The 13,704-nt window shown below is 33.8% G+C and overlaps 2 protein-coding genes across 2 annotated transcripts; both read right to left on the bottom strand.

Moving 5' to 3' along the window:
* Positions 1-706: 706 nt before the first annotated feature.
* On the bottom strand, positions 707-3,265 carry LOC141717568 (putative F-box protein At4g09190). Its single transcript, XM_074519696.1, has 2 exons — positions 1,893-3,265; positions 707-1,015 (listed from the first exon to the last, which is right to left on the bottom strand). The coding sequence occupies exon 1, from the start codon at positions 2,977-2,979 to the stop codon at positions 1,897-1,899; it is 1,083 nt and encodes a 360-aa protein (XP_074375797.1). The 5' UTR covers positions 2,980-3,265; the 3' UTR covers positions 707-1,015; positions 1,893-1,896.
* Positions 3,266-8,304: 5,039 nt separating this feature from the next.
* LOC141717567 (uncharacterized protein At1g51745-like) lies at positions 8,305-12,801 on the bottom strand. The gene is made up of 4 exons (XM_074519695.1): positions 12,691-12,801; positions 12,252-12,463; positions 10,353-11,254; positions 8,305-9,569 (listed from the first exon to the last, which is right to left on the bottom strand). The coding sequence occupies exons 2-4, from the start codon at positions 12,440-12,442 to the stop codon at positions 8,542-8,544; spliced, it is 2,121 nt and encodes a 706-aa protein (XP_074375796.1). The 5' UTR covers positions 12,443-12,463; positions 12,691-12,801; the 3' UTR covers positions 8,305-8,541.
* Between the last annotated feature and the right edge of the window lie 903 nt (positions 12,802-13,704).

The raw sequence follows: 13,704 nt of genomic DNA, 5'->3' as shown, positions 1-13,704 counted from the left end.
ATTGGCCACAAGTATCTATGTATAAACCACCTCTCGGAAAAGCCCCGAGTAGAGAAAAGAGATGTGGTTTTTTGTGAGAATGGTGAGGTGGGCTTGGATGAAATAAGGGTTCTGCACCTGAAATGAAAGTACGGGCAGCAATGAGAATATTTTAAAGATCATTTCTTCAGCCAGATGATTATTTGAAGCCATTTTGAGTGTTTGATTGTGAAGTCCCAGGAAAGTTGATACTGTTTTAAACCCTAACACTGCTCTATCTTAAACCCTAAACCCTAATTAGACTATTTATCTATTCTGGCCGTACGGGAGAGAATTTAAGAGAAAGGGCCCGAGAGAAAGAGAGAGTTCGCGCGAGAGGGACTGTTGAAATACGGTATAAATGGAAAAGGCCGGAATCACAATGATACCAATAACAATATTCTGAAGATAATCTACAAAGTTTTATCAATACATTCCTAAATCGGTTCAACCAAGTACATGTCAAAATATTCAAAAATATTGATGTACATAATCCAAATCCACGTCAAGAATGTCGTGAACACAAGAACCATAAGTCAAAATTTCCTAAAAAGAATCATATCAAAATTTCCTGGTGAAAGAATGTCGTGAACGAATTTTCATCCGACTTTACTTTTCCTAGTAAGGCATTCGGATTGTATAGGATTGGGAGTCGAATATCTAATAGACCCATAAAGAACCAATCAGGTTATAGAAAACTAAATTAAGTCCAAACACTTTGATAATGCACATAACGAACAGGTAGCTGTAGTCCAAATCCAGATATTTAACATGTTACACTAGTACAAGAAACCCAGAATGTCTCACAATTAAACTAAATAAAATTTCAGTCTTTGAAATTAACTGGAAAGCCACTAGTCTCGAAACACAAGCAAAGGCCAGCTACTACAATAACTTGTATTGGTATAGCATCTTCCAAACTTGTCCTTAATCCAAATGCGTCTTTCATTTTCCAAATCTCCTTCATGTCCACAAGCAGACACCATAACTAGATTAACTGCAAATCAACATGCATTTACTTGTCAGATTTTCTGCTGTTTTAAAAAGATAATATACAGATTAATATTCAATGGAAGACTTTTCTGTGGAATAGGCAGGGAAGACGATCTTTAAGTTTTCTTGGCACTAAATGATCCACATTACTAGATTATCACTGAAGCATCCTTCAATACCTCAACGTCAAGTGGATGACCAACAATGGACCTAAAACTTGACCTACTCTTTAGAAATATATAAGGAACATTGGGAAATATATTAACCTGTGTAGGCCACTCGGCCTCTACTATAACACCAAATAAGTTTAAGACTGGATCCTGTAGAACCCGAACAAAGGTTTTCAAGAACAGATTGGGCTCAGAATAGGGTAGCAACCTTTGAGAAGTTACCTACTCAGCATCTACCCTCTAGGCTCGAAGTTTCCCAAGTACTAGCCTGGCTTATCATCTAAATCAACATAGTTTACAAAATCATGGTTCTTATTTTTATTTTTATTTTTCAATTTCCACTTGAGGTTCCTTTCATTTACCTGTCTCGAGCTAGTACCCAAGAAGCTTGTGTAGCGGAGGCAGCAAATACATTCAGGATACACTAAAAACATTTGCACGACAAAAAAACAGTACAAAAAGAGAATTTGAACCAACATTTATATAAAGTTATATCAGTAAACTCGAGATTCTATCCAATGTACAGAAAGAGATTCAAGCAATAATTCCATCCAGGGTACTCGAGATTTACATTTAACAAAGTGCATATAATATATTTTAAGCAACAATTCCATTTAATGTATGGAAACAAATATAACAAATCGGAAACTTAAAATATAGATAGTACTAGAACATTTGTTACATTTTAAAATTATGCATTAAACAACTTACCAAATTACTCGAATCGCGCAAAACCTTGGAGTGAAACAAGGCTACCGGTGAACTGAAAGGCTGACGTACATCCTGAGATGGCACCAGCTAGAGGTGGAAGCTTCTTATCCCCTTTCTTCCTATCATCATAAAAGAAGCATCCAGCATCATAATCTTCTACAAAAAACTGCCTCTCCCCCAAGTAAAGAAGTATAAAGTCTATCTTCAAATCAGGCTCAATATTAAACATTTTAGTCCAAGAAAAGTTTTCACCAACACCGTCCAACTTCCATAGACTAAGAAACGAAGCCCTTCCGCCAACTGATCTGATCACAGCAACAGAACCATCAAAATCCAAAATTTCCGACATTCTTCCACCCGTCTTAGGATACGGATACAATCCAAACACCTCATCATGCAAATCAAACGACATAATCTCTTTATAACCTTCAATATACCATACACCACTATCAACAAAAACACATTTCGAGAACGGGAAATTCGCAAAACGCTGCATTTCTTCAGGAACCCGAAACTCTTTCCAAGAACCCGCATTAACAGAATACACCTCAGCAACGGTGACAGAAACTTCATTACCATCACACAAATAACGACCCACCCGAACCCTAAGAATCTTATAATCTTTGCTAACCGAATCAAATCCAAACCCAAGATTAGTCACAAACAACCTAACTCCAGACAAATGTAAGCCTAATTTCGACTGAGGAAGCATTTTAAACAATCTAGTCAAAGGATTCCAAATATAAAACAAACCAACATGTATATCAGCAAGAGTAACAAGACCATTATAAGAACGAACCCGAAAACGCATACCGGAAAAACAAGCTGGGAGAGTGAGCTTAACGGAGTCTTCGCCTCGAGTATCGATATATAAACCTTCTGATGCACCGCTCGGAACATATCTGAGTACAGAAAAGGGGGGTTGTTTATTGCGCGAAATGGTGAAGTGGGCTTGAATGAAATGAGGGTCAGAGATGATTGATTTCCATAATTTGCAAACTGCTTTGCACCGGAGAAGTGAGAGTACAGGCAGTAAAGTGAGAATTTTGAAGATCATTTCTTGGGCTAGATGATTAATTGAACTCATTTTGAGTGTGTTTGTGAAATTTGATACTGTTTTTTTTATATGGGTCTCTGAAATTGAAGTTGTGAACTGAGAGGAGAGAGAGAGTCAGAGATAGAGAGAGAAAGAGAGAGAGAGAGCTGATTACTGATATGTATCTCTGAAATTGAAGTTCGGGTTAAGTATCACTTTGTTCACTGAACTAAGAACCATATATCAAAAGGTTCACTCTAATAATCGGGGTATCACTTGTACCACTATAGTGGAGAGTAATGACACACCGTTAAAATTGACATGTTGACTTGACGAAAAACGTAACCCCTATGTCGTGGGAGCATACGTGGACACATGTGGACACTCTCTCTCTTACCCCGTCTCTCTCTCTCCTTTTACCCCCTCTCTTTCTCTCTTATCCTCTCCCTCGCTCTCCATTCTCCATCTCTCTATCCCTCTCTCTCTCACATATGCCACTAATTTCCTATACATATATATTAATTTAATAACACAAACCCTGTATAATATAATATTATATATATACAGATCGATTATGCTTAGACACGACTGCATCAATCATTCTTAGCTTCATCTCTCTCTACTCCAGTGAGATTTTTTTTGCCGATGGAAGTATACCAACTAAATCATCGCTCTTGATTCCCCTCAACTTTACAAATCTTGTTTCTTGCTATCTTTTTGATAAATTTTGACTTTTTAACTGTTTTTACTTGGATTATATCAGATGGGTCAATGCAGTTTTACTGTTTTTGCTACAATCCTCTCCCTTGCTACTCTTCTTGCTGCAAGTTCTGGCGATTCTGATCCCAATTACATAGACCCTTCTTCATCTTCTTTATATATGTGTGTATAGTTTGTTTGTTTTAATTATTAGATTATAAAAATTTTCTATGAGATTTCAAAATGTGTTTTTAGAGTTTTTTATAGTTATGAATTGTTTATGTGGGGTTTGTTTAATAATTGAAAGTGTGGTTTGTTTAATAATTGAAAGTGTGTCCACCTGTGTGTCCACGTGTATCAACGTATGATTCCACGATACAGAAGTTAAGTTTTCCGTCAAGTCAACAAGTCAACTCTAACGGGGTGTCATTACTCTCCACTATAGTGGTACAAGTGATACCCCGATAACTAGAGTGAACCTTTTGATACATGCCTCTCAGTTCAGTGACCAAAGTGATACTTAACCCATTGAAGTTTTGCACCGAGAGAGACTAAGAGGGTGTACATATATTATTAAAAGGATTTTCTGGATTTTGAATATATTAGGATATTAAATTTGGATTTTAAATTTAATGTTAAAAAAAGACTTATACAATTTAGGGATATTTAATTTAGATTTTAAAAAATACATTAAAATCCGGTAATATTTAATTTAGATTTTAAAAATCTATTAAAATATGGTGCTATTCAAAAATTCATAAATTGTTTTATATTTTATGGTAATACTAGTTGGTAACTCGTGTGAAGCACGGGTCCGAAATTAAAAATAATAATATCACATTATTATTTGCATAAACCTTAATCGAAATTAAATCTAACTCTAAAATTTCACCGTATAATTTTAATTATGCATGCATCTAATTATTTACTTATACAAATCTGACATTTTAACTTACTAATATAATTATTTTAAATTAAACTGTCGCTTTAATGTTTAGCAACAAATAAAAATTGAAAGAAAATAAAATTTATAGAGAGTAGAAGTTATTTTTTTCGGTTGAAATTTTATTACATAAAATTTTAAAAATAATTATATAATTTTTTAGTAAGTACCAAAATTTGGGAAATAAACATGGTTTTGTTTATTAGTATAAATAGTTGATACTCCCTCCGTCCTAAAAAATATCTCATGTTTTAACTCTTTACACTATTAATGGTAAGCGATTGACTACTAATTTACATCTAATCTATAAGATCAAATATAGTCATGAGTGATCTTGGATTCGTATTTATGAGTACTTTAATACAATGAAATTTTTATATTTAATACTAATACAAAACTAAATATATTAACAATCAAAAATATGCATTAGCAACGTGTCCAACACAAAAAGGAAAAGTATTTAGGAATATAGGGAGTAGTTGATAACTCGTGTGAAACACCGGTCCGAGACTAAAAATATCGAATTAATATTTGTCGAGAATTATTCATATTCTGTGCGAAACACAAATTATAATTAATATATTAATATCAAATATTAAATTGGTACTTGCAAAAATAGTTATTAAGGTTAAAAAAATGAATTACTTATGAAATTTTCCCCTATAATTCTAGTTTTGCATTGTTTTACTTGATATAGAAATCTAACATATTAGTTTTATTTTTGTGAAACGAATTGTATCTCTATCTTACGAACCAAATATCTGTTATTTAGATAATTTAATATTAATTAATATTATTTGATAATTATCTTATAGTTAGTCTTTTCAATATAGTTTATTTAATATTACCTATTTATTGATAAAAATTAATTTACAAATTAAAAGTAAATAGATGTTATTAAAATTAATTTAATATTACTTAATATAATCTAAATACAGCCCATAAATTTGTTATTGTTAAAATATGTTTTTTTTTAATTTTAAGTAAATAAATGTTGTGATGGACAATAACAAACATGATCGTTAAATCAATAATTTTCAGTTTAAAAGTTAATATATGTTATTAAAGTCATTTACTATTACTTAATTATTTTTAAAATATTATTATCCAATTTAAAGGTAAACTAACACTAGGATTGACACTAATTAATAGAAAATAAAATTTATAGAGAATATAATTCAATTCGTGTTAATAGTTTACTTTGCAGTTAGTAGTTTTTCAAAATAAAAGTAAATATATATTATTTTAATTAATTTAATGTAATTTAATAATTTTTAATATAATTTTTAAATAAATAAAGTTTATAGAGAATAGAAGTTTATTTGTGTTAGTAATTTACTAAGTAGTTTGCAAATAAAATAAAATTTACAAAGAATGAAAGTCGATTTGTGTTAAACATAAAGTTTATATAGAATATAAGTCAACTTATGCCAGGTACCAAAATTTGATAGTTTGGTACTTTTAGAACCAAATTATACATGATTTCGCTTATTAATAAAAAGTACAGATTGTAGATTTTGGTGGATTTGTTATTATATTAAATCTTTTCGGAAATTTTAGCAAAATTCAAGATATTTTATTAAATTTGTAGAAATCACTATTCAAACGAGACTTATTCAACAACTCCACTAAAATACGCGTACAATTAAAATCAGCCAAAATCAACAACAATTATTCAAAATCAATGAATGGTTGAATACATCTCCTAACTGTCTATTACTTATAATCTCGTGCTGTAGCTCTTCAATATATAAAGTTGTGAAGTTTTCAATTAATTTTTAATTTTATCGAATGTATAAATTTATAAAAAAAATAATTGATGACATTTTTAAAATTTTATACCCTGTGCTGACAGTTTTTTTAATTTGTTCTTTTGTAAAATCTTGCTTAACAAAATAGATAGATGTGGCACAATTTGCTTCAAATTATAGTTTATATTTTAAGTTATTGGACTATCTGATATTGTACATTTAAATCTCTTTAAAATAATAAATTCACGATAAAAAAAATCGTGAGTTTATTATTTTATTAAGAGTAAAATAAATTATAATCTGAAAACCTAAAAAATTATTAGTTTATCCGTTATTACTTTGTATCGTCTTTTGTACAGGATCTCGGAAACTAATCGGTAATCACACTTCACTCGGTCCCTATACTCCATTAGGTTCGTATCTGCAACTCAAAACTGTTAGAAATACCCAAAAAGCTGAGCAGCTAAGCAGAGGTGTAAACTGTAGCTAAGGTTCCTCGACATATCGCATGTTTGATGTTCTTCGTGCATATTTTACGGCTGCAGAAGCTTCAGCTCTTTCGATACACTGATCATGCTCTCTGCAACGAAAGGCCTTAATCCGTATTGATTTCCACAAACATCGTGCATACCTAATATGGTGTACTGGCTATTGTATAGTATAGTATCTCGCATAAGAAGAAACTAATCCGTAATCACACTAAAGACCCTAAATGGTGTATGTAGTGGCTATTGTATAGTATCTCGCATAGAAGAAACTAATCAGTAATCACACTAAAGACACTAAAGACTCTATATGGTGTACATGGTGTACTGGCTATTGTATAGTATCTCGCATAGGAAGAAACTAATCCGTATAGTATCTCGCATAGGAAGAAACTAATCCGTAATCACACTAAAGACCCTAAATGGTGTATGTACTGGCTATTGTATAGTATTTCGCATAGAAGAAACTAATCAGTAATCACACTAAAGACCCTATATGGTGTACATGGTGTACTGGTTATTGTATAGTATCTCGCATAGGAAGAAACTAATCCTTAATCACACTAAAGACCCTATATGGTGTACATGGTGTACTGGCTATTGTATAGTATCTCGCATAGGAAGAAACTAATCCGTAATCACACTAAAGACCCTAAATGGTGTACTGGCTATTGTATAGTATCTCGCATAGGAAGAAACTAATCAGTAATCACACTAAAGACCCTATATGGTGTACTGGCTATTGTATAGTATCTCGCATAGGAAGAAACTAATCCGTAATCACACTAAAGACCCTAAATGGTGTACTGGCTATTGTATAGTATCTCGCATAGGAAGAAACTAATCAGTAATCACATTAAAGACCCTATATGGTGTACTGACTATTGTATAGTATCTCGCATATTGTATAGTATCTCGCATAGGAAGAAACTAATCCGTAATCACACTAAAGACCCTAAATGGTGTACTAGCTATTGTATAGTATCTCGCATAGGAAGAAACTAATCAGTAATCACATTAAAGACCCTATATGGTGTACTGGCTATTGTAAGTATCTCGCATAGAAAGAAACTAATCAGTAATCACACCAAAGAACTTGGTCTATTGGTAACTCTCTCGGTCCCCTACCATACTCCCAGACTTTATACATATACAGGAAGACACTAGTCACTGATTTTTTTGGCAAAACGAAATGGTAAGTTTAAGGTTTGAAACTTGAATTAGAAAAGAATCCGGAGGAAAAACAAGTGTACAGTGCTAAGACGACAATTACCTGATTTCCAGGGCCGGTGATCAGTACAGAAGATTTCCGTCCGGTGATCTCTTTCCTCTTCAAAGAAAAATACCTTGGAAACCAAGACATTCTAAACCCAAGAGTTGAGTTGATGTTAAATGATAAAATCCCAAATATCAGATAACATCATATCTACAACTCCAAAACTGTTAGATATATACATTAACACACCCAAAAACAGCTAAAACCGGAAAAACACAGGTGTAGACTGTATCTAAGGTTCCTCAACATATAGCATAAGCACAACGATCTGCAAAGCAGAATGTACAGGGAGCTGAAAGTTTAGCATTCCCAAAACATAATGTAAAAAAACTACCCTGTTCAACTGTATAAAACTCCTAGTTCTAAAGAAAGAAAACAAACGTTTTTTGCAGCCACTGCAAGTTTTCTACATCAAGCAAATGCCAAGTTTGCTCTGGACAAACGCTTGTACATGTATAATCAGTTGAGTGCTGCGTTTATCCTGCTGAACACTACTTTCAATGGAACACAAGCTAGAGACGGTCCCTTGACTGTTTGTACCACCGGTTTCTTCACTCCAACATTTTGTTCGTGAGAACCTGTTATCGAAGACAATGTTCGGATTTTTTTCGATAATCCCCCATCTTTCCTGGACTTGAGTGATTTACCAGTTGAATGACGTGCTTCCGACAGGAGACGCTTACTAGAAATCTTTCTGCCACGCTGCTTCGGCTTCTGCTCGTAAGAAGTATCCTCACCTTCCGAACCACAGATATCTTCGTCGTCACGACATTTGGAACTACTTCGAAGAAGATCACAAGCACCATCCTTCAAGACCTCCACCGTAAGAGGATGACCAATGATAGGTTGACCGGTCAGTTTACTCATCAGAGAAATATAAGGAACATGCCTAGGACGACTGCTCACTTTAACCTCCACATTAACATCAAACAATTTAGAATCAGGGGCATACACCCTAGGAGTGAAATCTGAGGACTGATATTTCGGGTTCATTGTATAACGGGATTGGCGATAAGGTAGCAACCTTTGAGAAGTTGCCAACTCAGATTTGCGTACCATCATTTGAGGTTTTTTATGAAGGATATGGGTGCCCCAATCTCGTACCTCATCAACCTGGGTATCTGTCACTGGTTCGGACTTTATCTGGACAGCGGTGGAGACAAGGGGAGCGCCAACAACCCCAGGCTTGAGAACTGCCATATAATCCTTTAATTCCTTTCCATCATCAACAAATTTTTCAAACCCCTGTTTTCTACTTCTGCTAGTTCTCAAGTTTCTTTTTCCTTTTAACATCCACTTTGAACTCCCTTCTTTCATTTTTCCTTGAATAACATCAACGTTTGTCGCACCCGAGCTTGTTGAACCAGACTCGTTGAGTTCTGCGTTCGTCAAAGGTACAATTTTAACTTGACTGCTTTGACTAGATTGACCCACAGCAGCTATCTGAGGCTTCCGAGTTGCCCAAGGTATGTATCCTGACATCAAACCTATTGGAACAAAACTGGCGTGTTAGTATTTGAGAAAAATACTTGACTAATGCTATATAGAGTAAGTGTAATAGAAAGAAGAAAACCAGTACTTGACTGTGGATTAAAGCTAATCAACTCCAAGAGCCCGTATCACTAGAACAGATGTGGCACAAGCACAATAGTAGAGGAAAAACTAAATTTGCAAAATATAGCTAAAAGTTATACACGCGCGCAGGCGCACACACGCAGAAAAAAATTAGATAATCATTAAATAGATGTGCACAATAAGATTAGCTATTTAATAAATAAAAATTAACAGTATGTTATCATCGCACTATATTTACTTCAATACCTATGACTTAGACTTATCTAAAGGGCCCCCGGGCGCTAATAAATAATGTGGCCACATGAAAATCTAATTATCAAACTAGAGGTAAACTTTTTCCTCAAAAATTGTAAAATACTAATTTTACTATTACAGACTAGGTATTAGGAACTGCGCCGGCAAGGCAGACCCTTGGCCAAAAAAGAACAAACTGTATAATTAAGTCACCTAATGTTAGCAGCTAACACTGACATACTTCACCCCCCCCCCCACCCACATACACAAAATAAAATAAAATATATCATAAAACATCCGCAGGTCATGAGTATACTTAACATGAACTATTAGCACTTCAGTAAACATGTGTAAAAAAGACAAAGCAGTTTCCACATATCTTTAATCCAACTAATAATATTTTGCACAAGAACAAACAATACTTTTAACCGGGACATATAGAAAATAGTAAACAACAGTACCTGCAAGATCCTCTCCAACCAAAGACACGCCAAATAATTTGTTGGAAAAATCACCGTCAGCTTGCCCTGTGCTAGAAATTTCACTCTCCTTCTGTTTGCAACCGATAAGCAAAGAATCATTGGCATTTTCAGATGCATTAAAAGAGGTTCCATTCTCTCCTGTGCTGTCTGAGTTATTGTTTATAACCACTGAAAGACTTCCCTTAGATTCAATAGACTCTATCCCAGACAACTTGCTTTCCGATACTCCCAGTAAAGATGATTCAGTTGGACTGAAAACTGGTTCACACTTAACAGGCACCATTACCTTAGCTGTACTTTCCAAAACCTTTTTAAGCTGACGGCGGCGGTTTTTCTTTTTAAGAAATTCATGAACGCTTGGAACTATAGATCTTTTCCTTTTACCAAGGTCCTCAAGTCCTCTCATACCAAGATCCTCAAGTCCTCTCATACGCTTTATTCCTTCTGTCCCATCATCTTCCGAGTCATTTGGGGTTTTTCTTCGCATTCCTTGAGAAGATTGCTCCTTTGTATTCATCTCTTCATATGACACACCAGAATGAGACAATTCATATCCTAACACTGACTTATCCTTGGAACCGATTAATTCTTCAGCCATGTGATCAGTTTCTTTATTCGGCAGTAAAGTTGGAGGGGACTCCTTTGCATCAACTCCTTCATAACTTGGTTTGTCTACGTTTGAGCAGATGTCAACCTGATTTTTGGATTGTCCAGCACTTTCAATCTCGAGAGCATGAAGAATTGCATGTTCCCTTCGTGCATATTTCACCGGTTTCTTAAAAGAGCCATCTGCAGAAGCTTTAGCTCTTTCGATACACCGATCATACTCTCCGCAACGGAAGGCCTTAATCCGTATTGATTTTCCTAGATTATACCAGTCTCTGCAACAACAATTTAATGGGCCATTGTCAATATATATATATATATATATGGATTAGACAAAGACACACAATTCAGATAGGAGATATAAACGTAAAGTATATATGACATAAAAGGGATAAGCAATATGAAAAGGAAAATGAACAGAAGATAAAAAATAAGGACATCTTATAGAAACTTACTTGTGAGTATTAATTTATCATTCACTAAAGATTAAAGTAACCTATCAGAATATTGAATCTTACTGCATCAATATAGCCCTAAAGCGCAGCTTTTTCTATTATTATAAAGACAAAGAGACATAACATATGCATGTCCTGTACGGACACCGCATAACGTAATCATTTCCATATACGATAAAAGACCGATCTAAAGAACTAAAAACAAGACCAAAAAGCCACGTAAGCAACCCCGCAAAAACGACAATTCATTCAGAAAATACATCCTCCTGGAATATTCAAACAGTCAACAGTTTATCTACACATATATTACCACGTAATCAATCTCCACAGAAATACACAGATACACTAACAAAAGCACAACAAAATCTTACCAATCTCGAAAACGCAATTAATATGCAGACTAATCAAATAAAATCCGACTTCTAACCTACAAAACACTAACTCCAAATTCATGGCATTAACTGATCTCAAGAATTAGAAACAAGACCTAAAAACCCACGTAAGCAAAATCCTGCAAAAACAGTAAACAATTCTATTCCGACAGGCAACAAAACATCATCCTGGAACATTTAAACAGTCAAGAGATCATCTACACATACATTACCACGTAATCAATTTCCACACAAATACAAATTAAGATACACCAACAGCACCACAACAAACCCTCACCAATCTCGAAAACACAATTAATAAGCAGACTAAATCAAATTCAATCCAACCATTAATCTACAAAACACCAACACACACACACAAACACATACCACAAAATCAAAGATCATGAATTTATCGAAAAAAATCAAAAATTTAAGAAACTCACACACTAGCATCCTCCCTTCCAAGAAGTTTGACCGGAGTGCCAGATCTTGGTGTAGTCAAACAGCCTTCCGGCAGCTCATCCGGACCCAAAACCCGACCCGGCCACCACGACCCATTTCTCCTTCGGACCCAAACCAGCCCATTTGGAAATTCATCAACCCCCTTTGTTTTGTTCTCCCCAGAACCACTCATCTCATCTCCAAGCTTCAAGCCCTAAAAAATCAAAAATCATAAAAATGATCAAAAACACTTTTTTATGGTAAATGCAAACACCCTTTTCAATCTTTAACACAGAAATCAACAAAAGATTCAAGCTTTACAATCATTCATGCAACTCAAAACCCAAAATGAAAGCTTTGTATATCAAGAAAATACATACAATTGATATAAAACATATAAATGAGATAAACCCCAGATGGATAGTGTGTGAATTTTTGTACCTTTTTTTCTTGCAGAGAGAGAGAGAGAGAGAGAGAGGACACCTTCAGCTTCAACACAGAACAGAAGAGAGATATGTTGTTGTTTTAATTTTTATATGTGTTTTATTTCATTTTGTGTAGTGTTGTAATGTGTGTTTTTTATATTTTGTAATAAAAAGAATAAAAAGGGCTATTTTTTTAAGAAATTTTAGAAATGAAATTAAAAAAAAGAAATGAAAGAAAAGTGGTTTTTGAGGAGTGACATGTATAGAGTACACTAGTAATCGAAATACGGGTGCCACGTGGATGAAGCTGACATTTCTGTACCCTTGATTTTGACGGCCAGGAGTTACATTTTAATTAACGGATGTGATTGTTTAGATTGAGTAGGAGGAGCGCTAGTACTATACTATCCATGTATACAAATGTTAAGTCCATCTTTGAATTTGAGGTCTAGTCAATGTATATCCTATGTTTTCTTCACCCTCTATGAGAAAGAGGATGATTTGGGTTTTGATGACTAAGAATCACATACTAGTAATTGAATTGTAGGTTCTTGGAGTAAATATATGATTTTTAATAGAAAATATTTTTTTAATATGTTTATAAATATGTAATAAAAATGTAACACACAATGGAAGCTTATATGATAAATTTTGATCGGTTCATTTTCGATAATTATGATAGGCATCTTGTATGTATTAAAAAATTTATTAATAAAATTCATTCAACTTGTACAAAAGTATTATTATGCTTATGATACACATCATATAAACCCTAAAAAGGTCTATATGAGAACGATTTATACACATCATATACTTAAAAATACTATTTTATAAAAGATATTTCGATCTTAATTTTATATATGTGACGTGTTTTTGTTTAATTTTAAAAATTTACTTTATAAACATTATAGTTAAACCGATCAATCATTAAAGTTATAATTCCATATACGCCATTTGATCCGATTTTTATACGTCATCTCATTCTTTTTTCTTTTTAAAATTTGTTATTTAGTATATGTATACCGAAATG

The sequence above is a fragment of the Apium graveolens genome, chromosome 4 (assembly GCF_009905375.1).
Source record: "Apium graveolens cultivar Ventura chromosome 4, ASM990537v1, whole genome shotgun sequence".
Classification (NCBI taxonomy): Eukaryota; Viridiplantae; Streptophyta; class Magnoliopsida; order Apiales; family Apiaceae; genus Apium; species Apium graveolens.
Note: the sequence above shows the minus strand (reverse complement) of the source record. Positions and strands in the feature narration are given on the sequence as shown.

What these genes read in the sequence shown, in the direction of transcription:
- LOC141717568 (XM_074519696.1), bottom strand. Translation starts at nt 2,979, where the DNA reads ATGAGTTCAATTAATCATCTAGCCCAAGAAATGATCTTCAAAATTCTC.
- LOC141717567 (XM_074519695.1), bottom strand. Translation starts at nt 12,442, where the DNA reads ATGAGTGGTTCTGGGGAGAACAAAACAAAGGGGGTTGATGAATTTCCA. An exon ending in GGAAGGGAGGATGCTAGTGT is followed by an intron (nt 11,255 to 12,251) that starts GTGAGTTTCTTA and finishes TTGTTGTTGCAG; the next exon opens with AGACTGGTATAATCTAGGAA. An exon ending in GGTTGGAGAGGATCTTGCAG is followed by an intron (nt 9,570 to 10,352) that starts GTACTGTTGTTT and finishes TTGTTCCAATAG; the next exon opens with GTTTGATGTCAGGATACATA.